Below are 23,761 nucleotides of genomic sequence, written 5' to 3' on the forward strand. Positions count from 1 at the left end.
TTTTTTTTCTCTGTCTATGCTCTTCTCTTTCCTTGTAGAGTCTGCTTAGCTAGTAAGTTCTTACTGAACAGCAGGGCTATGGAAAATTCCTCTCTGATCACCCACATCTCATTTTCAGAGATTTTTGGGGTCAACTCTCTTCAGTAGTTTATAACCCCCAAACAACCAGATGTAGAATCCAAGGCCTCTTTTCTCTTGGGGCAGAGTATTTTTCCTGAACAACATTGTACATGAGAAGTTATACAACTCTGTGTGGGTGAATTACCATTTCTGGCTTTGTTATGCTGTAATTTTATTGTGCTTTTTAACAGAGCATAGATGTAAGGAAAGTAGCATTTCCATGCAGGGAGACAGATGTAGAAAAGTTTTTTTTTTTAAAAAAAAAACAAGGAAGGGAAGAAAGAAAGAAAGGTCTTCAATATTCTTACCAGATTGTAGCCTCCCCTCTCCTGCTTCTCCCCTACTTTCCCCCTTCTCTTTCTTTTTTATTTTTTTCTCCCATCCTTCCTCCCTTCCTCCCTCCCTTCCTTCCTTTCCCCCTCCCTTCCTTCCTTTCCCCCTTTCTTCCTTTTTTTTTTTTTAAACTTTTTTACGTAGTGTGACTATGGTTAGTTGCATTGCTCTCTAGGCCCCTGTTGAAGCAGGGTTATAGCCTTTGGGAATACTGGACTGTATGAGTTTGTAACTAAGAAAAGTGGGCTAATCCCATTGGGATCATTCTCTTGGGTTATAGCATAAGCATTTGTCATTGTTTCGTAAAGCTAAGGAATGTGTGTTTAGTTGATTGAAGTTATTTTTAAATAAAATTCTTAAGCATATGTGTGTGTGTTTGTGTATGTGTGTGTGAATATCTATAGATACACATATGTGTCTTTTGAACCTAGATCCAAATATATGTGAATGTGCAACTATTTTAGCGCAAAACTTTTTTTTTTTTTTTTTTTTTTGCTTAAGTAAACAGCATGACCATGTTATGAAAGATCTGTGGCACTAGTCCAACAGTTTGAAGCCACTTATAATATGAACTGTTCAGGGATAGACTTAGTAACCAGTTTACATTAAAAATTAATCTAGTGTGAACCATGGTACTTTTTCATAACATTCTTAAAGTGATTAGAATTTCATGTTCTAAAAGAATATTTATGTAAGTTGGTAATATTTAGAGCATAGCTCAAATAACAGTACATTTTAGCTACTAAAAAAAAAAAGATGCCCGGCGCCTGGGTGGCTCAGTTGGTTAGGCGACTGCCTTCGGCTCAGGTCATGATCCTGGAGTCCCGGGATCGAGTCCCGCATCGGGCTCCCTGCTCGGCAGGGGGTCTGCTTCTCCCTCTGCCCTCTTCCCTCTCATGCTCTCTGTCTCTCATTCTCTCTCTCAAATAAATAAGTAAAATCTTAAAAAAAAAAAAAAAAAAAAAGAAAAAAAAAAGATGCCCTATGTTTTGGCACTTTAAAAATAAGATTATACATATATGGCCAGAAAGGGGGAATGAGTAGAAGGTTTTTGGTTGAGAAAATTCTTCTCTCTTCTTATCTTGGTCATAAGGATGTTTTTACATCCATAGAATTGGTATGTTGTTTTCTGGTCTTACACCCTCTGAAGATTATACCTGTTATGAGTTCCCTACTGAATTAGATGTTAATTGCTAGTTGATAAAGAAATGTAGCAATCTAATGGAGTGGCTTTCTTTTTTTTTTTTTTTTCTTTCCAATAGTCATTTGACAATCACATTGTTAGATTTCCTTGATTGTTTTTATGCCAAAGATTTCCTCATTTTGAAACCCACTACCATTGAGGAATAGAAGTGGAAACTTTCAGGGAAAAGTAACCCTGATATAAAATCATATAAACCAAAAAATAGCCTAAGGAATCCAATATAATAGTTTAGTAATTTTTAAAAAATTTTATTTATTTATTTGAGAGAGAGAATATGAGCAGGGGGGAGGGGCAGAAAGGAGGGAGAGAGAGAACCCCAAGCCGTCTTCCCAGTGAGTGTGGAACCTGGTGCGGGGCTCAATCCCAGGACCCTGAGATCATGACCTGAGCCGAAATCAAGAGTTGGACACTGAACCCCCTGAGCCCCAGTGGTTTCCTAATTTGTCATCTACTTGGGAAAGATGTTTTAGGCTCCTCTGGGCTCTGCTACACCTTGTTTGTGATAATGCCTCTCTTAGAACACTCACCTTTGCATGTCTTAAATTACACTAATCATTTTGCTTCTAAAACTTAATAGGTAAGAACTTTGAGAATATTGGCCATATATCCTGTTTCTCTATAGGTCTGTAGGAAAATGTTTGTCTTATTGAAGGCAATCAGTAAAACTATGTTTTTATTAAAATGACTTTTTTTCTAGCATCTAGAGATCCTTAACTGTGTTCTGTCCTATGCTCACAGTTTCACATTTTCAAGATTTGGATACAATGGTGAATTTTCATTCCAATAAGTGTATTTACCAGAAAGTCTTCTAATTATGGAGTTTTTTTGTGTTTTGTGTTTTTTGTTTTTTTACACGAGCCCACAGTAAGCCTACCTGATTAATATGATTAATTAAAAAATAATTGAAAATGACTTCAGAAGGGCTTATGAGTTCTTTTAGGTTTGTTTTCTCAAGTTCTGTTTTGTGAAACAGTAATTCCATAAGGTTTATACTTTTTATGTAAAAAGCTTCTTTCTCAAAATAAATTTGAGTATATTTAGGTTATAGGAAGATAACAGGTTTCTTTTACCAAAGTTTTAAAGTAGGCTAATGTGCATTTTTTTTTTTTAAGATTTTATTTATTTATTTGAGAGAGAGAGAATGAGAGAGAGCACATGAGACGGGGGAGGGTCAGAGGGAGAAGCAGACTCCCTGCCAAGCAGGGAGCCCTATGCGGGACTCGATCCAGGGACTCCAGGATCATGACCTGAGCCGAAGGCAGTCGCTCAACCAACTGAGCCACCCAGGCGCCCGCTAATGTGCATTTTAAAGAGTTAGATGTAATACATGCTTTCCACTGAGTGCCTTGTGTTTTTTGGAGAACCTTTAGAGACTGGGGTTCTCAGGAACAGAGCTTTGGAAATGCTGTTCTAGACTAACCTTTAACAGGAAAGAAGCTGAGGAGAACCAGGGAGGTTGTTTATGTCGCGGGTGACTAAGCTGCACATAGCACCGTGACTAATTGCCATCTTCAGTTTGTTTCAGGGGATGTTCTTTCTCCTGACATCACCTCCCTGAAGGCAGTGCATAGTAATACTGGAGAGGGGGGAGGGGCACGCACTTGGGCCATGCCTCAGCTCTTAACACAGCAGTCCCTTGTCAGTGACGCCCTGATCCTTTCCCTCATAGGCCTTGGCAGCCTATCCTCTCACCCAGAAAAGAGCTGAGAGCTTAAGAGAGCAACAGGTTTGGGTGTTAAGGTGCATAACTGTTATTTTCCTTGATGAAAAGCACTTTCTTTGACTAACTAATGCCCAGTCAAAAAGCGGCATCATCCTTGTTTCTTTCCTGGTTCTTCACACAGAGAACACGGCTTTTTACTGTGTATTCATTAGGACAAAATTCACTAGCAGAAAAGCAAGTATAAGGTCTCTATAAAGCATAGTTTAATTTCATAATTTCTACGGGCAGTTGGACCTGGTAATTTTCCTTTATATTTTTACTCCATTACGGCAAGGGAAATTTCTTGTTTCCTATAAAGCAAACCATTTGTAGTATTAGGTTCTTAGTAAACATGACGACAACTCAGGGAAATTTTGCATTTTCTTCCTATTCTGCAATAAGAAGTATAGGGATTTGGAAAACTCTTCTATAATAATACTAGCTTTGGGAGAACAAGTTATCTGTCTCTTGAACTGATTGATATATTACTTTTTTTTTTTAAGATTTTTATTTATTTATTTTTTTGAGAGAGAGAATGAGATAGAGAGAGAGAGCATGAGAGGGGGGAAGGTCAGAAGGAGAAGCAGACTCCTGCTGAGCAGGGAGCCTGATGCGGGACTCGATCCTGGGACTCCAGGATCATGACCTGAGCCGAAGGCAGTCGCTTAACCAACTGAGCCACCCAGGCGCCCCGATTGATACATTACTTTATAAGACATCAAATATGATGGACCTGGCACAGGGGCTATACCTGGTAACAGGTTTATTAAAATGATGCATTAGGGAATCAAGACGTTTGACTTTAAGATTGATTGGTAATGTATGTGTATAAATAGATGTGTGTGTGTGTGTGTGTATATATAATATGTAGATATAGATATGTACACATATCTATAGATATGTATGTATGTGTGTGTATATACATGTCCATATATAGAGAGATGATTGAGTAGTTGATTGGTAGAAAGGTATGTATATCTTTCACAAAAATTTATGAGAAGCTTCCAGCATAGAAATCAGTTAAAGATATTATATTAATAGTATATTCGTAAGTTTAAATTTAGATATTCATTTAACATAAGGTCGGATTTGTAAGGCCATTTTGGTGAACATTAAAAGCTGAGTGTGTGGATAATCATTGCTGATTTACCTAGCTATGGCATCCATCATGTTTCTACACTGACATGAAAGTAATTGATTCATTCAGATGAATTTTCTTTGAAGTTTGCCTTCCAGTCTTAGTATATTCTTCATTTGACTTATTTGGAAAATTGCAAAAGGGAGAGTAGTAATGAATTCTTGCTTCAAAATTTATATCAACATCTAAGCACTTCATGTATTCCTTATTATAAATATAAAGTAAGCACCTCAAACTACCTATGATTGTTATTTTTCACCAGGGAGTGCTGTTGCATATTTGTTTGGTCTTTAAGAATCTGGTGACACCTAGGGACCGTCTTTCCCAAACAGTGTACATGGAACAAAGTTTATGTGCTGCTTTGTGGGTCTTTCATAGAAATAAGCTTCAGAGTCAGAACACTGTTACTCTCTAGCTCAAACCTTTAGTAACCCTTGATCCCTTACACTGTGGACTCCAGACTTGTTGAGATTATGTAAGGAGTGCCTGTGATCCAGTCTCAGACTGTTCTTCTAGCCTCACCTTTCTCTGTAACACCCCACCTCCTGTGTTCTAATGGACTGTTGGTTGTTGCCCATTAAAACATTCATGTTTTTTCTGAGGTTGTTCTCCCTCCTTACTTTGCCTATTGGAATCCAGTTCAAAACCTAACGCAAATGCAAAGACTTGCACTAATTAACTTAAGCAGAAATAAGACTTGCCTCTTTTATACTCACATTGACATTTTTACCCTCTTATTGAGGCATTTATGATTTAATGGTATTGTAGTTATTTGCACATACCTTTGTTTTCATACAATGATGGTAATCTTTTGGGGGGCAGGATCAGAATGTTACGCATCACTCAATAACTGCTAAAAACTTGCCTGGAGATGAAGCAAGGGGGAGACAGAAAGAATACTGTTTTCTCTTTTTTCAGTTAAGACAATGGTACTCTAATGCAAAGCTAAATCAAGGATCAGCTGAAGAATTCTTTTATAAAGTTTTAAAATTAAATTATACACACTATTTATAAAGTTGCATAGATTACTGCACTCTTCTCCATCCAGACTTACTGAATCATCAGCTTGGAAAAAGGGCCCACAAATAAGTATTTTAGAAATTCTGTTGTATAGCCAGCTTTAGGAATACTAGGTTTGTATGTCTCCAGATTGAATTAAATTTAAATTTCAATTAAAAAAAAAAAAAGCCTTTCTTGTTCATCTGGATCATGTGCCACTCCTGTTGAGCAGTTATGTATGGCATTTGAATAGCATGAGCTTAATGCCAGAAAGTCTGGAAAGCTATGGACAGAGCCCACAAAAGCTTGGCAATGGAATATCAAACCACTGACTTGCAGGGCTACTGGATGGAATCTGTTCCATTGTAAAAGATTTGTTCATTTTCTGGTAATATTGATTAGCATTCTCTCTGTACTTGCAGGACATAGCTCGCCTTTTGCAAGAAAAGGAGTTACAGGAAGAGAAAAAACGAAAGAAACACTTTCCAGAGCCCTCTGGATCCAGTGCTTATGGAGATAGTTACTATTATGAAAATGGAGGTAACAATGGCTACGTTATGATTTACTCTGTCCTTAGACTCAACCATAAGACACCCCTTTAAATTTGTCTGTAAAGTGACCTCAGGGCCCATGTGGATTTGTGGCCAAATACTCTCTGAATCTAATGAATTCATCTGTTCCTTAGTTGAACGACCAGAGCTATTTTTATGGCTCTTAAAACAACCGTGGTTTTGTAAGATTTGACATGCATTCTGTTGTGCTGTAGCCACTTGGAATGCTGTACTACATTCTAAGCACATAAACTGGGGTGTAGAAAATGGGGATGAGTCTCTGGGCTTGATCTTTCTCAAGGAGTCTGGGCAGAATGTCCGAAGCCGCAGAGTGCCACTAATAATGAAGCTGGTACATCATACATCAGTTGGGTAACAAAGCTTCTTTCCATGCCTCTTGTGTTTCAAACATAGGCCAATGAGTATGTGTGCTGATGACAAAATTAAATTCAAAGATACTGTGTTCATTATTTGTCCTTGATGCTTCCTTGCTGTTTGATTGCCATACGGAAAAATTCCTGAGGGAGAGAAGTCCCTTCCGAACTTCTCTTCTCCCGTGTCTGCTTTTGCAGTGTGGTGGTGGTGATGGCATTGTCGTGGCAATTGTGGTGCCGGTGATTCTTTATCTTAAAAGTGTGTTGGGAAACGAGTATTTGCAAGTATTGGTCCATCTCTTTTAAAGATCTGTCAAAGGAAAGACATTTCTTACCTAGTATCAGTGTTTATTGTGGTTCAGCTTGGAGACCAGACTTAGGATAACAAGTAAGTAAAACCTAAAGCATCTTCTAGAGAGTAAAGATACTAAGGTCAGTGATTCCCAAGGCCCTTGTGAGCTAATTATCAATTACTTCTCTATAATGTCATTGGAAAAAGGAAGTAGGTATTTGTCTTTGATGAGGAGAATGAAAGGGATGCACATGTAGATGTTAGGATTATTATAGTTGAGTACAATCTTGCCCAGTCACGCTCTAAATTTATTGTTATCGGTAGAGCTCGGCTCTATTGCAGTTAATAAGCAGGTTGATTCTCTATTTATTGTTTGTGCTCTTCTTCCATATGTTAAATGCTCAGCTCTTTTTTGAAAGACATTTTCCTTATGCTGGTTTTCCTAATGAAATCATGTATTACATCATTTAAAAAGAAAAAAAAAATATTGCCATATATTTCTGTGCTAGACACCAGAAGGTAAAGAGTTTAATCTAAGCTTTAATTAAAAGCTTAGAAATGTGCTCTGGTAGTTTTCATTTGTTTTTATTTTTATTTCTGCTCTGGAATCATGTTCACTGCAAATAAAAGCAACTGTTTAAAACTATAAAGTCTATAAAAACATTAGGATGGCAAGTAATTAAGTATACTAAAGTATTAATTTGGCCTTCCTCTATTAAAACCTTCGACTGATTTCAATCAGGGCTCAAATCTGGTTGTTTTAACCAGAGTGATGTCATCCTCTAGGGCAGGAGACTATGTTAAGAATTCAGTGGTTTTTCAGGGACATCTTAAAGTAAAAAAAAAAAAATCGTGAAGTTGTGACCTCCTGAGCATATGCATATAAATATTAGAATTCCTCTTCAGTTGTGTTGTTGTTGAGAGTTTATAGATTGCTGAACATGTGTGATCCTCATTCATTTGCCTTTGAGTCAGACCAAGTTTAGTTCCATAGAAACCACATTATAATTCAGCTCATATGCAGTGGTCTTTTCCCAACACATAGGGATATTATTTAATTGCGCTTCTCTATCTTTATGTATACTATGATTTTTGCCTTAATTACATAATAATTAAAGTAGATCATTATAGAAATGGTTTTCTTTTTCGCTTTTATTTTACTTAAGCTTAAATCTTAAAAATGATCATTTATAGATTTTCTGCAAATTTGAAATTATCTAAAACATATGTCAGATTTATATCAGCTGAAAAGGTATGTCTTGTTCATTTGTGAATCCATGTTTTTCTTTCAAAGCCATACCTGTATCATAGGTGTTATTAGTAATTTTTTTTAAGTCATGGTCTTTGGAGTCATAAGACCTTAGTTCAAGTTCCATGCCTTCCTTAGAACAATTGTAGTGTTGGGAAGTTATCTACTGTAATCACACTAAACCTTTTTCTCATCTATAAAATGGAGATTTTAAAAATACATCCTTCATGTGGATGTTGAGAAGGTCAAATAATGTAATTTTGGTGAGGACTTAAACTCTAAAGTACTGTTGTTTATGCATATATCAGTATTATGTATATAACAGTATCTTGCATATCTATGCAAAAATCATCTTATTCTGAAAGACAAACATGGAAGCACACAGATAAAATGTGTACATATATGTATGTGTGCATATAAATATATATGCATTGGCTATAAGTAAGTTAATTATATTTGCCAAATAACTTGGTCCCAAGAAACATACAAGTCTCAGTCCTTAACTGGATAGGGTTTCAAAGGATTCAAACAGATTCCCCAACCCAAGTCTTTTCTTTCCCAGGTTTAAAGATACCACAAATGAGCTAGACAGCATACTTTTTTTCCTGTCAACTCTGTGAAAATATAGTGACAGCTCTGTGCTAATTCTTGGAGCACACTTACCTAAAGTAGAAGTACTAATATCAATTAACTTTTTAGAAAGAATTAAAAGCAGCAACAAAACAATCATAGCCTCACATATCCATGTCAGAAATAAAGCCCTTCTTGTTTTTTGGGGGGCAGGAAGGCAGACTTCATTCATGCAGCTCTCTGTGGAACACTGGTATTAACACTAAACCATAGTTCCCCAGATGTGGTCATCGTTTAAGTAGCGAGTCAGTATTATATTAATAATTCACAGCAGGGCGCCTGGGTGGCTCAGATGGTTAAGCATCTGCCTTCGGCTCAGGTCATGATCTCGGGGTCCTGGGATCGAGTCCCGCATCGGGCTCCCTGCTCCTTGGGAGCCTGCTTTTCCCTCTGCCTCTCTCTCTCTCTCTGTCTCTCATGAATAAATAAATAAAATCTTAAAAAAAAAAAATTTAAAAAAATAAAAATAAATAAATAATTCACAGCAGTAGTCAATTGATTCTTTCTCAACTGTTAAGATATACTTAAAATAATAGTTTGGTAAAAGAATAGATACTTCTCTGTCATAGAGAATAATTGTTCTGTTTCACTTTTATGTAAAAAATAAATTTAATAAATTCTGCAGATAATTTTGTAAACTTTTTAGAAGACAGATTTTAGTTTAGATGTCATCTTTGAAGCAGATTTCCTTTTCTTCTGGAAAGCTCGAGAGGAAACGATTTGAAGTTTTTGAGAACCCTTACGGCATCAATGATACATTTAGCACGTATCTCCTCTTCCTCTGTTCCTTTATTCGATTAACAATAACAAACTTTAAAAAAATGAAACAAAACCCCTAAAAATTAAGAAAATGTATAGTTCATTATTTCCTCTGTATCCCATCAAATTGGGGTAGCTCTTGCAAATGCAGTTCAACTAGTGGGTAATTTCAACAGGGAATGTATCTTAGCTAACTTAGCAGTTTTCTGTGGAATTAGGATGTCTTTTTATTACAGAATGTACTTAGAAAATGTTAAAATAAATATGCCTTGCAAAGTGCATAGTAATATCCTTCCTTTGTTTTCATAGTATGCTCCTGCCTCAATGAGACCTAACAAAAGCACCACTCTATGTGCTATTTTGTGTTACATTGAGGGACTTGTATAGTTAGCACACACTGTATTTTTATACAAAGAGTACAGTATCATTTTTTGAAATGAATGTAGGGGTGGAAGTGACTCCTTTTCCCGTATTCTGTTATGGCATCCCTTTTTAATTTTTTCCTCTGCCGAAGTTAAGGAAGTTTGGGAGCAGAGTTATCTAAAGATAACAGAGTCATTTACTCAAAATTCTCTATTCCGTCCTTTTCCACATTGAACTGCACGGCGGGAGAGAGTAGGGAAATACTAAAATCTGGGTCATTTCTCCAAACTAAATGGAAATTAGCAACATTCTGATAGAGATTTATTGTCATTTCCAATAAGAATATTTGAAAGCCTCTTCCTGGAAAGCTTAGTTATCACCAGGCTTAGTTGTTCTCTGTTTTTAAGACTCCCTCAACCCCTATTTTCTCCCTGAAGTAGTTCCAAATTGGTGTTATAAGTAGAATTTAACATTTAATGGCTGTGGGTTTTGTTAATTGGCAAATATTAAAGTATTGTATTAACTCCCTGGTCATAATCAAGCTCTTCTTTCAGATACATTTCATATAATTTTATTTTAGTCTTTTACGTTTTTGACTGGGTACCCAGAATCCTTCATGTATCCACAGACCATTCCAATAAATGCCTGTCCCCTCTTTTCAGTTTGTTAAGTGGAAAAAGTAGTCTTCTCCATTTTAAAATACATTAAACTTGAGCCCCGTCTTTCCTGTATAGTGAGTTCATACTCTCATTAAGTTAACCTGCATTTCTATTTTTCACATCCCTGCACTTCCACTCAGACCAGCCACAGTCAAGGAGGGCAAGGGAATTGGGTTCTGGAGTCTCAAGGTCATGTAGACTCCAAAGTGATGGAAACCATGTGAAGCAAAGGAACAAGAAACCCAAACATCCAATGGAGAACTTGGAAGAACTAGAAGATCATTGTTCATCAGGGAGATTTCTCTCATCCTATAGCTTGGGCAAAGTGAGGGCCAACTCCCAAATTGACACTGAGCAGCGTGAAAGGAAACGGTCTGATCATGAGAGACTTCGGAGACCTCCGCTTCCCAAGATCAGTGGTGAGGTGTTTCTGAGCACTGGATTTGATGATGGGGAGGCTAACAGTATCCATCGAACTTGGAATTGGGAAAAACAGTCCAGACACCAAGACCAACTTTCACCCAAGTCTTCACAGAAAGCAGGGCTTCATTGCAAGGAAGCTGTATATGGGAGGGACCATGGGCAAGGTGAGCACAGAGAAAGGAGACACAGGCCCAGGACTCCTCCCTTCTCAGAGAGTGAGGAACAGCTCCAGCTCCATGACACAGGTAATGAAGGACAGTCACCTTGAAAGTCCTGGTATCATGTATATGCATACAAGCAAATGTATTTAATAAGCATCTTAAGCAACCTATTCTTTCTCTCTAGTTTGTACTCATGGCTTTAAAATGAATCCTGGAGCTAAATATTATAAAAGGTATCTACTTAATAACAAGTTTATACTAAGAGGAAAAATATTTGTACCTTTTTCCTGCTGCCTTCTAAGAAAATACACCAATGCCTTCCAAGGTCTTTCAGCCCCAGATTGCAGTGGAGGTGCCCACCCCAGATACAGTTCTTCATGTGCCAAGACCGTATACCAGAGAATCAGATACCAAATCAAAGCTCCTGAATTTTGGGTTGTAAGTCAGATGTGTTGACACTGCCTTCATAATATTTACCTAACTAGAAAACCAACAAGGCTGGAAATACTAGCTTCTCTTGGTCTCATCTTTCCCATTTGTAAAGTGAGAGATTGAATAGGCAGTCTCTCATAACAGCATATTTCTAATTGTGGGCCTTAGGCTATTTTTTGTCAGAATCAGGTGGGCTGTTGCCTAAAGAGGCAGCTTTCTGGATCTCATATGATCGTTTCTGTAGTTGCTCCTGGTGATTTGGACTTGTTTTAGACTCGTACTTAAAGTTGGAAGACGATTGCCTTAAGTTCCTTTCTAAGCTGTAACCATCTTCGACTCTAAGGCTGCAGTTGGTGTTCTGAAATGTCAGCATCGGGTATGTTCTTGGCATTTGTTTGGAAGGAGGTGAATGTTAGACTTGAGCCTCAAATTTCTGGCATCTTTGAGGTTTAACTCTGACATCCTTCATTGACACAGTAATGGTTCTCTCTGTTCTTACCTGGAAACTGCTGTGGTGATGTTTTCCTTGTGGCTCTACCACTCACTGTAAGTCGTAATTAGACCATACTCCTCTCCCTGGTTCTATTTTACTCTTCCTGAAGTTTTACAGAGACACAAGGGTTACTGGGGAGTACCATGGAGGCATCTGTTCTTATTTTCTTCCTTATCACTGCCCAGCCAACCTGTACTTCTGGGTCTGGAACTGGCTTCTGTGTTGCAGATTCAGGTTGATTCAGTTGGTTTCTTCTATCATGTTATCTCTGCCTTTGATGTTAGTCATTTAAGTTATTAAAAGACTTGGTCATAAAGAAAATGAAACGAGTTCAGCAACCATATTGAGTATCTGCTGAAAATATTCCTGCCTCGGGCTTTATGTTCGGGGATAAATGCTTGGATCTGAGCCTCAGAGGCATAAGTCAAACCAGAAAGTAGAATGAATGTAAACAAACAATTGCAAATTAGATATACTTTGAACAAAGAGCTATGTGGGAGTAGAGGAGGCAGTGATATAATCTATCTATAGTAAGTTATACTATCTATACCCAAATACAGAAAGACATGTTGGAGTCCTAACATGGGGGAGGATTGCTCCTACCTCTACATTCCTGATTCTGTGATTCTGACTTTTTAAGTGTGCTCTGAGGGCCGGTTAATCTTTATGGCTTTTAGTTATACTTGAGGCTTTCTTAAACAGGCTTAGGAAGGGTAAAACTAATATGAAATGAAACACTGATTCACAACCCTCCTACTGGAATTGTGGGTAAACTCCCTCTTCCCTGCACCCCCCACAAGTAGTTTAGAAAACACTGTGGCTAGGCAGGTACCAAAATGTAGCTGCTAATCTGTCATTCTGTATTCAACTTTACAAATTTTACCTTCCTAGAGACCTGAGGCATTTGATTTTGTGACCCCCTAGAATAGAAGATTACTGGCAATCTTAAAATGCAATTATTAAATACTGGTGTTTATTCTTGTTTTTGTAAAAGCACAGTTTAACTTAAAGTTGTTAGCATAGGCCAAGGTTTTATTTAAGTTAGTAATGAACAAACTAGCAGGATGACAAAGAGCTAGTTCTCACAATTTGCATAGTCAGTTGAAAAAGGAATGCAAAATAAAATTGCTAAATTAAATATAAGATTAGTTAACTTTCTAAAGGTCAGTAAAACCCTGTCTCCTTGAGGGTAACTTTTCTAATGAGCTATTAAATCATAACAGCTTATTACTTCCTGCAGGTTAACTTCTAGCCTCTCAGGGCCATAAAACATTTGTACCCTTCTGCTGTGACATTCCCCAAGCCTCAGACTGGCTTATTGAAAAAATATTCTTGCATGATATCCAAGAATCTATCAGTCCTCATTTTACCTTATCCCAAGTTTGGGATAGATGTGTCTTCAAGATTAGTACTTGCTTATTGTGTGAGAATTTAAAGGTAAGCTTTATTTGTGTTTGTTGGGGGAGGTTCTTGTGTCCTTAAACTGGAGAATGATGAACAAAAGAAGACAAGCAAGGATTAGATTAAGAATTGAATGTGCAGGGACGCCTGGGTGGCTCAGTCGGTTAAGTGTCCAACTCTTGATTTCGGCTCCAGTCATGATCTTAGGATCATGAGATCGAGTCCCCTGCCGGGCTCTGTGCTGAGTGTGGAGCCTGCTTAGGATTCTCTCTCCCCCCTTCTCTCTGTCTCTAAAAGAAAAAATAAAAGAATTGAATGTGCAGCCGTTAAGTATGGCTGCCCTGATCTTTTTTTTTTTTAAAGATTTTATTTATTTATTTGAAAGAGAGCAAGAGAGCAGGGTGGGGGACAGAGGGAGAAGCCGACTCCCCACTGAGCAGGGAGCCCGACTTGGGGCTCGATCCCTGGGATCATGACCTGAGCTGAAGGCAGCCGCTTAAACCAGCTGAGCCACCCAGGTGGCCCTCACCTGATCTTCTGAAAGCTAGTTTTTGGATTGTTTAGGCTATTGAGATAAGAGCAGCCATTCTATTAATTTCCTTCAATTAACTGTACTTTAAAAATTTTTTAAGCATCTCTGTTTTCTATAATGTACAGCCTTCCAATGTAGTATCTGAAGTTCTTCTTACATACTTACACGAGCTCTTTTTACCTCTGGTACAGAGCATACTGCATTTAGTGAGCAGTCCTGCCAGAAATCTAATATTGAGATTTTCTGCTTGTGAGACATGTAAATTCCAGTGATGTATCAATAGTTCAAATAAACTGTTTCCCCACTAGATATTTGGGACTTAGAGAGTATTACCTCAAATACTTACTCATTATGCATTCATTCATTCATGCATTCATTCATTTATATTGAGGTATAGTTAACATACTATATTAATTTCAGGTATACAGTGTAATGATTCAATATTTGTGTATGTTGCAAAATGTGTCACAGTAAATCTAGTTAACATCATATACAGGTACAAATTTTTTTCTTGTGATGAGAACTTTTAAGATGTACTCTCCTAACAACTTTCAAATATGCAGTACATTATTATTAACTATAGTTACCATGCTTATTTATTTATAACTGGAAGTTTGTACCTTTTGACCCCCTTCACCCATTTTGCCCACTCCCTACCCTCTGCCTCTGGCAACTGTCAGTCTCTTCTATGTATCTATGAGTGCTTTTCTTTTTTTATGATTCTCTATGTAAGTGAGGTAGTAAGGTATTTGTTTCTCTCTAGCTGACTTAGTTCACTTAGCATAATGCCATCAGGGTCCTTCCATGTTGTTGCAAATGACAAGATGTCCTTTTTTATAACTGAATAATATTCCATTGTGTGTATAACATCTTCTTTATCCATTCATATGTTGATGGACCCTTAGGTTGTTCCCAGGTCTTAGCTTTTGTAAATAATGCTGCAGTGAGCATGGGGGTACGTATATCTTTTTGAGTTAGTGTTTTTGTTCCTTTCAGAAAAATACCCAAAAGTGGAATTGCCGGATCGCATGGTAGTCCTATTTTTAATTTTCTGAGGAACCTCCGTACTGTTTTCCACAGTGGCTGTTTCAATTTACATTCCCACCAACAGTGCACAAGGGTTCCCTTTTCTCCACATCCTCCCCAACACTCATTATTTCTTGTCTTTTTGATAATAGTCATTCTAACAGGTGCAAAGTGATACTTCATTGTGGTTTTGATTTGCATTTCCCTGATGATTAGTGATGTGGAGCACCTTTTCGTGTACCTGTTGGCCATCTGTATGTCTTCTTTGGAAAAATATTTATTCAGAACGTCTGCCCATTTTTAAATCAGATTGTTTTTTGCTATTGAGTTGTATGAGTTCTTTATATATTTTGGATATTAACCTCTTATCAAATTTGTAAATATTTTCTCCCATTCCATAGGTTGTATTTTCCTTTTGTTAATGGTTTCCTTTGCTGGGTAGAAGTGTTTAAGTTTGATGTATTCCCAGTTGTTTAGTTTTCCTCTTGTTGCCTTTACTTTGGTGTCAAATCCAAAAAAATCATTTCTGAGAGCTTATGTTTTCTTCTCAGTTTTATGGTTTCTGGTCTGTAATCCACTTGAGTTAATTTTTTTATATAGTATAAGTCCAGTTTCATTCTTTTGCATGTAGCTGTCCAGTTTTCCCAGCACCATTTACTGAAGAGACTGTCTTTTCTCCATTGTATATTCTTGGCTTCTTTGTCATAGGTTAATTGAACATATATCCATGGATTTATTTCTGGGCTCTCTATTCTGTTCCATTGACCTATGTATAATTTTCTTTTAAACTGCCTGGAAGTGACAGTCATATCACCCTGTCAAACCAATTAAGTCTGAATGTCTTCTAAGTGTCTTTGAAAGATACTAAAACAAAATATTTTCTCAGTGAATTCTGTGATGTAGAGTAAGAGTGGAGAAGGTTTAGTGTGTTGAAATCTGAGCACATCCCACTCTGTTGTTTCTTTCACTGGTGGCAAAATGGAAGGAGTAAGGCCTAAGTGTGATCTTTCCTGTGAGACTCAGTGAAGCTTTGAGCTGCTTAAAGAAGTATCAGTTTCCTATAGATGGGAGAATAGTATCACAGCCTCTTTTCCACCGACTTTGTCCAATTTCCAGTTCCCTATCTAATTTCATTTATTTTCCCTGAAATACTGTTTTCTAGTTATGACCAAACTAATGGTAACTCAGGGAGGTTTATATTTCATTTAAATATGGTCCACTCTTGGGAATATCTCTCTTTTTCCTGACTGTCCCAAACCACTCAGAAATCTGGATTAGAGCCAGCCCAGCCCAGCAATATAAGAGTCAGTAGCTCTAGAAATGATGGGAAGTTGAAGTGGATTCTGTATTCTGAATAAACAGGTGCTAATAGGCCTGAAGCTAAGAAAGCCAGGTTTAATAGTCTGTATCTGCGGGGAAGACAGATGAGTCCGTGGCTTTTGGATTTACCACAAAGCTAGGTATAAAGCTCTATAAAGAGAGACTTCACCAGATAATTTATATTTCTTCATGTGCCCAGAATTTAGTTGTATTTTTTTTCTTCCCTTTTGTCAGTGTAGTGAGGCATTTTGATAAAAATTGTTTTAATGTATGGTTATTCTGATGGCTATAATACAGTAAACTAGTAGTTTCAATGCCAATTTCAAACAAGCATCAACTATTAGGATTTAAAACAATCATCCAAAGTACCAACGGCCGGATTTAAAACAATCAACCAAAGTACCGACAGCCAGATCTCATCCAGGCTACTTAAATTAGAATCCTTGAGGTTTGAGTCAAAGATTTTTATGTTTATTTAAAGCACCCCAAGTGAGTTTAATATATAGCTACGGTTGACAACCACTGATACAAAGAAGTAGGCAATTAGGAGTAAATTTTCTTTCTCCCTTAAGTAGTTCATTTACTGGAAGTCACTATTCCAGATGGTTAATCTTGTTCATGGCATTAGAGATTTGTATTACTTCTGAATACAATACATTCACATTGTTGAATAATTGTAATTTATACAGGATACCAAGAGGGATATATCTGCAGTTTTGAAATAAACATTAGCAGTTACCACTTGATTAAAAGTTATAAAAGGAATACATGTTGCTTATAACATTTCAAAGTAAAATGCCAAAATTTCCCATCAGTTCCCCATGTACCTTTTCCCTCAGAGGAATAGAAATCTAAGGTCATTCATTATGTTCTCTGGTATTTCCCTTACGTTATATCTTGCCTAAAATTTAGCTGTAGGAAAGATCTAAAGGCAAGTGGGTTTGTTGACCATCAGAGCAGAAGCTATGGTGGAGTCACTGGTCGGCTCAAAGGTACTGTCACATAACTCCCAGGTGATACTGTTTCTGTTTCCTCTGAAGTAAAGTATGCAAGGCTGAGTTAAATAGAAGGAAGACCCTCATTTCATCCAGTCTTGACAGTTTAGCCTCTTTAAAGCTCCCAACTCTGTACCTTTCTTTACTCTATTTTTTATTTCAATGACTTCACCTTTTTTTTTCACTTGCTGTTTTGCAAAAGCCTCACTTAGAGTTCATTGCGTGACTTTCTGCTGTTGAAGAAACTATGTGAAAGGGGAGTTTTTTGCCTGGCAGTTTTGTGTGGGTAAGTTTGTTTCAATGTGTGGATAATCTGCCTTGCCACTTCTATGCCTAGGGGAAAAATTATTTCAGGCGCACCCTACACTGAATTCTGTGGTGGTCGCAGTATTGTCAGTGGTAGATACTAAAGAAGAACTTCTTTAAGTTTTGTACCTTTTCAGAAAACAAGTGCAGTTGCCTCATTACACTGAGTTTTTCTAGGAATGAAGCCAAGAGGGATGAAAGAAGCTGTCTCTACTCCATCACAAGTGGCCCACAGAGATCAAGAATGGTATGATGCTGAAATTGCCAGAAAACTGCAAGAGGAGGAAATTTTGGTGAGCAAATTTTCATGCAAAAGTTTAGGTGATAATCACTAGGTTTTCTTGAATTGAATCATTCTTGAGATTATGTAATAGGCATAATGAACCTTTATGAGTTGAGAAGCTGGTATCTTTTTTTATGGGTGGAAAAATCCACACAATGGGAATAGACTGTCCAGTTTCACTTACTGAGTAAGCATTAGCAACAGAATTCCATATCCCTCTCTCTCTGTTATTGAGTTCAGATAATCCTTTAGTAATCTGCTTTGGAATTTGATAAAAATAGCCCCTGCTCTGGCTGGTGAAAGTATACCAACTAAACTTGAGGGATGTTAACTACAACTGTTTATTGTAGTTAACAATAACCGGTTAACCGGTTAACTACAAATACCGGTTTATTTTTTGGAAGGTTTTTTTTTAAGATTTTATTTATTTATTTGACAGAGACACAGTGTGAGAGAGAGAGAGAGAGAGAACACAAGCAGGGGGAGTGGGAGAGGGAGAAGCAGGCTTCCCGCCGAGCAGGGAGCCCAATGCAGGGCTCGATCCCAGGACTCTGGGATCATGACCTGAGCCGAAGGCAGATGCTTAATGACTGAGCCACCCAGGCTGCCCCTTTATGGAAGACTTTTTAAAATGGACAGCACAAATGGACAGCACAGATTCTAATTAAATTACTCTTTTGTGTATTTTCTATACCCTAGGCTACCCAGGTGGACGTGAGAGCAGCTCAAGTAGCGCAGGATGAGGTGAGTTCATATTAGTTAATAAGTCTGTTTAGCCAGTACTCTTTAGAAATATCCCAGTAGTTTTTGCCCACAACTCTGCAGTCAGTGGTATTGACTGGATTTTGTTTAGGAAATCGCTAGACTTCTCATGGCTGAAGAAAAGAAAGCTTACAAGAAGGCCAAGGAGCGGGAGAAATCGTCTTTGGACAAAAGGAAGCATGACCCTGATTGGAAGGTAAGTTCTGTTTATTGTTTTTCTGATTTTTATAATGGGGACTTTGCTTTTAGGATAAGTTCTGCGACTGTATTTAGGGTATACAAATTCTCTATTGCGTATATGAATCTAATTTGTAAAAGTGACTTCATTACAAAAAATCGTAATTCTTCAAAGTAACTGTGAAAAGATAACTGCTAAGATTGAAAACTCATTCCATTGATTTTAAGATCAGTTGAGGTGCAGGTGCCTCTGGTCATGAGCAATCTTAGTTTTACTAATATTTACCTTACAGGAGAATATAGTATTTTCACATGCTTTCCTATTTCTCCAGTGGCCTTTTCTTTCTCTTTCTCCTTTCTCTGTGTGCTTATATTGTCCATCCATGATCACATACCCATTATTTCTCTTTCCTCTGACATAACTTGATCCATGGCAGACTGGTAGATACCACCAGCAACCATTGCTTATGTCAGAGAGTAGGAACTGTCTAGCAAGAGCCTGGACTGTCGTCTTCCCCTCATTAATCAGAAACACTAGACAAAATAGTGACTGCAGTTTATTCTGCTGTAAAGTAATGTAATTATTGTACGTGGTGGTTGCACGTCCAGTTTCACAGACTTGACTCTTTAGTTACTGTGTGCAGTGCACCACTCTGGACTTAACAGGGACGGTCAAAGATATATTTTCCTCATAATACTGTATAATGTAGGAGGACAAACAGGACAGTGTAGACAGCTAACAAATACAAGGTCAAGCTGGCTGAAGAAAGCAGAGTTGCAGGGAGGAAGAATTCCTAAGGTAAAGGGTTTTCAGAGAGGGAGTTTGTACTAGGCCTGGCAGGATGCAGCTAGGCTGTGTATTCATGACGTAGTGATGTTTAGCACTGTTCTCTCTTTCTCTCTCTTTCGAACAAATTCCTCCCTTGGGTCTCTGGTTCTGTCTCAGTTTCAGCACTGATTAGGAGGAAAAAGAGGACTTAGAAACCATGATAATAGCATTGCTCTACTGTTTCCTGCTGCTCAGTTATTCAGTTGTCAGTCTGAAAACAAATGAAAGCATTATTAATTATGTATAGGTCTCTCTTTCTTTTACCCTCTTAGTAATTCAGGATTTTTCTTAACAAATGTATTTCATTTTAGTAGAAGGGCTCCCATATGCTTCTGCTATATAAGTTAAGCTACAAATAATTGCCTGGGAGTTACTCAATTCTTTGTTAGCTCAACCATGAAGAAGTTAAGTATTTTTTTTTTATTTTTTATTTTTTTTTAATTCTTATGTTAATCCCTATACATAGAAGTTAAGTATTTTTAAGAATTGCAAATCAGGCAAATAAAAGGGGAAAGCCACATTTCTAGCAAGTATCAAGACTTCTTTAATTTCTACATTCTGTAATTGGTGCTGGTATAGTTCTTCTCTTAGAAAGGTTGGATTGAATGTTCCTTAGTTTCCTGGCTTGAAAATCGCCATCCCCAAGTCAGATGTTCAGAAATAAGTTTAAGAGCACAGACCTACATTCCGTAGACTCGGGAAGTTCTTGTCAGCTGCTGTGCAGCTATTATGTTAATAATGGGTAGCTGGTACGCTGCTGTTGGGGAGCATGTTCATGTGTAGTTAGCCCACTCATCTGGCTGCCCTGACTGCTTCCAGTGTACGTATGTGACTATAATTTTTTTTTTTAATCTCTGAGTGGCCATGTGTAAAAATATCGTAGGTTGTTTAACTGAATGTAAGTGTAAGTTGAAATTACTAGAGTTTGACATGATTTAGATATTTTCTAAACCTAACAATTTTTCTGTTTATTTGCCGTTTTCTATATGTGTGTTTTTCTTTCTCTCTTTTTTTTTTTTCTGTCCTTAGCCAAAAACAACTAAATCGGCACACTCAAAGTCAAAAGAGAGTGATGACCCTCACCGTTCTAAGAATGACAGGCCAGCACGGTAAGATGCCACCTGAAAAGGGGAGTGAGGAACTTGACTTTGGGGTGAGTAAGGAGATGTGGATTGTCTGAGAAGAGTGTTCTTTAGAGAGGAGATCCAGATGTCGGCAGTTGTAAAGTGATATCAAGTCTTGCAGGATTATTCTCAAACTTTGTTTCCATTCTTAACCTGGATCAAACAAGTCAAATCAGGAAGATTGTAATTTTATAGAAACTAGGGCGTATAAAGAATGATGTGTTTTTTGTTAGGACCAATTCTTGTCTTTGGATTCACTGTCCTCAGCTAAGGAGGGATGAGCTTAACCATTTTCCCAGTAAAATCTCAGGTTTTAAAGTTCAAAGTTTTACCTATGCAGGGCTAGAGTTTCATGGTCACGCTGGTGTGTGCATGACATTTACACATGCTTAAATTAGTTTCTCCATGAGTCTCAAAGTCTTGGCAAACACTTATTTGAGGACATGGTAGACTATTCTAAATCCCACTAGATCAAATAGCTGTGGTTATGGTGTATGTACTTTCAGACTTCTCTCAAACAGTCTGGGGTCATAGTTCATGGAGCAGTTGCTGTCTTTCTACCTCATACCTGAAGTTGGCAATATTTAAGTCTCTGGGGAAGCAATCCTTTTTTTTTTTTCTTTCTTTTTGTTCTTTATTGCTTTCTGTTGCTTTTCAAAGCAAAACTTGATTGGAATAGAAAGAATATTATATACAAAAAGACAAAAGTTACACTAAATTTAACATTTGAAAACTCTTTTAAAACTTTGAATATTGGTCCTAATTATTATGTATTAACTTTTATCACATTGGAAAATATACACTGTTGCCACTCATTGCCCACACTTAAGCTGCTAGACATGTTGACTTAAAGTGAATATATGTAGTGTCCTTAAAAGGCCAAATTCTTTTGGGATGCCTGGGTGGCTCAGTCAGTTAAACATCTGACTGTTGATCTCAGCTCAGGTCTTGATCTCAGGGTCATGAGTTCAAGCCCCACATTGGCTCCTCCACGCCCACCTACTTAAAAAAAAAAAACAAAAAAACAACTGTATTCTATTTTAAGCCCATGGGCTTTTAGAAGATAATATCCTTCAGAAAACTACATCAGGTTTGTAAGGCTCTTAGGGCAACAGTAGTATATTCTGTCAGTTGTTTAAAGTTGGTTCTTGTATCTTTTAGTTAAGCACATGCCAAAGGTTTTTTTTAAGGCCGACTTTATTTTCATCCCTGCAATATCCAAGTAAAGTAAGAAGTAATTAATCTCTTCTCAGTATAGGCATGGTTTATTATGTTTTCTTTAGTCAACTGAATTAAAATAATCTTTTGGGTTTTTCCGAGTCTTCCAAATTTTGGGGCTCTTTAGAACACTAATAATTTTGACATCAGATAGGATAGACCAATCTGGGATGTCTATCTAAAAAGATGTATTAAAGTTGAAAACAAGTTTCTGAAATGTAATAGTTAACTTTAAAAATATTTGGCATATTGAAGAGTGAATAATCAAATGAGCCTATATTAAAAATAGCTATTATAAATGAGTGAAAGTGACCTATGACTGGTAGAACTGAAGTCTTTTTTGACTTGAAGGGAACACTTGTCTTTATCAGTTACAGAAAGAAAAATCAAAAATACCATATCATTTGTTATGCTCACATTAATTATATATTATATATGTATAACAAAAGGATGAAAATATAAAAAAAATAAGCCAAATACCGTTTGCAAGTATAAGATACATATGTGTGTGTGTGTATGTGTGTAGTCTTGAATGCAGATACTGCTGCTGATAAAAATACACACCTGTGTAGCACAGCAGAGTGTAGTAAAGAGCACACTGATTTTGAAGTGCAGTTGAGTTTGAGCCCCACCCCTGCCACCTAACAACTGTCTGAGCTTGGACAGATCACTTACCTCATCTAACCTAATCTACCTCTAAAATATGTGTGTGATAGCTGCCCTGCAGACTTGTACTGAAAGTTAATTGAGATCATCTGAGTAGAACAGTCCTCAGTATATACACAAGTTTACATCCTGTGCTGACCTGTGTCAGACTCCAAATACCCAGCAAGAGACCTGGTGCTTAGGGACTGAGTGGGAAATTTAAAATAACTTGTCTTTATTCTTATATGACAGAGCCCTTTGTACCAAACTCATCATAACTTTCTGAACTGCAGTATACTGACGCCTTCCACATTGCATATATGGTTACAAAAAACATCCTACAACGTGGTTATATATTTGATGTATTCTGTTACCTCATCTGGTTCCATGCTTTAATGCAACATTTAAGTATACCTCTGAGAAACAACAACCAAAAAAAGGATTTTGTTCTTATCTTCATCAGTGCCAAATGTTTGCAAGAAAATCTCTGTAACATGATTTTAAAATAATTAAAATTTTGGAGTAGCAAAAATTCCCCAGTGTTTTTTACATTTTGTCTTCTTTTGACATGAAAAGTTGCCAGTGTAGGACTGTCCTTTCCTTCTCTAAGCTCTGCTTTGCCACCTAGTGGATTGAGCGACTTTGCTCTAGATTTTATATGCTGACCCATGTCTTCTCTCTCCCCTTTCCTTTTTTCCTGTCCTCCTGCTACCCTCACCCTCTCTCCATTTTTCTTTCTTCCTTTCTTAACTTTCTTTATTACTTCCCTTCTATCCTTTCCTTTTTTCTTCGTAAAACCTACCAAAACAAAGTCGATTTCTCATTAATGGCAGTGGTCACACATCTCATTTATGTTTGTTTCTCTAGTCCTTAGCACAGTGCCTCACACATATTAGGTGCTCAGAAAATATTTGTTTTTATTGAATTATGTGCATCAAAGCAAAGGAACAGTAAAATAAAATAATTTATTCAAGGTCACGCAGTAGGCAAGGAACTAAGATGAGAATTCTCCTACACTGTAGCTTTGCATTTCTACCAAAATGTTTTACCATGTATTCCAGTGAGAGGTGGAGTTGTGGTCACCACTTATTAGAATATCTCTTTAAATTCTGACTTCCCTTCAGGCCACCACCACCTACCATGACAGAGGCTGAAGATTTGGATTACACTCATTTTACAAACCATAATTCCACACGTCATTTCTCAAAATCAGAATCCTCCCATAAAGGTAAGAAAAATATATATGATCAAGCTTAGGATT

The 23,761-nt window shown here is 37.3% G+C and overlaps 1 protein-coding gene across 3 annotated transcripts in view; it reads left to right on the top strand.

The window, feature by feature from the left end:
- CCDC50 (coiled-coil domain containing 50) overlaps positions 1-23,761 on the top strand; it is a 70,917-nt gene that overhangs the window by 38,877 nt on the left and 8,279 nt on the right. For 2 of the 3 annotated variants that reach the window (XM_031033232.2, XM_081831499.1), the window contains exons 5-11: positions 5,919-6,036; positions 10,514-11,041; positions 17,640-17,755; positions 18,445-18,489; positions 18,599-18,703; positions 20,543-20,622; positions 23,625-23,728. In XM_031033232.2, the coding sequence (XP_030889092.2) occupies positions 5,919-6,036; positions 10,514-11,041; positions 17,640-17,755; positions 18,445-18,489; positions 18,599-18,703; positions 20,543-20,622; positions 23,625-23,728 (1,096 nt within the window). The remainder of the gene's footprint in view (positions 1-5,918; positions 6,037-10,513; positions 11,042-17,639; positions 17,756-18,444; positions 18,490-18,598; positions 18,704-20,542; positions 20,623-23,624; positions 23,729-23,761) is intronic. The other variant, XM_006738023.3, reaches the window with a different exon arrangement.

Source organism: Leptonychotes weddellii, chromosome 1 (assembly GCF_054177405.1).
Source record: "Leptonychotes weddellii isolate Sample4059 chromosome 1, ASM5417740v2, whole genome shotgun sequence".
Taxonomy (NCBI): domain Eukaryota; kingdom Metazoa; phylum Chordata; class Mammalia; order Carnivora; family Phocidae; genus Leptonychotes; species Leptonychotes weddellii.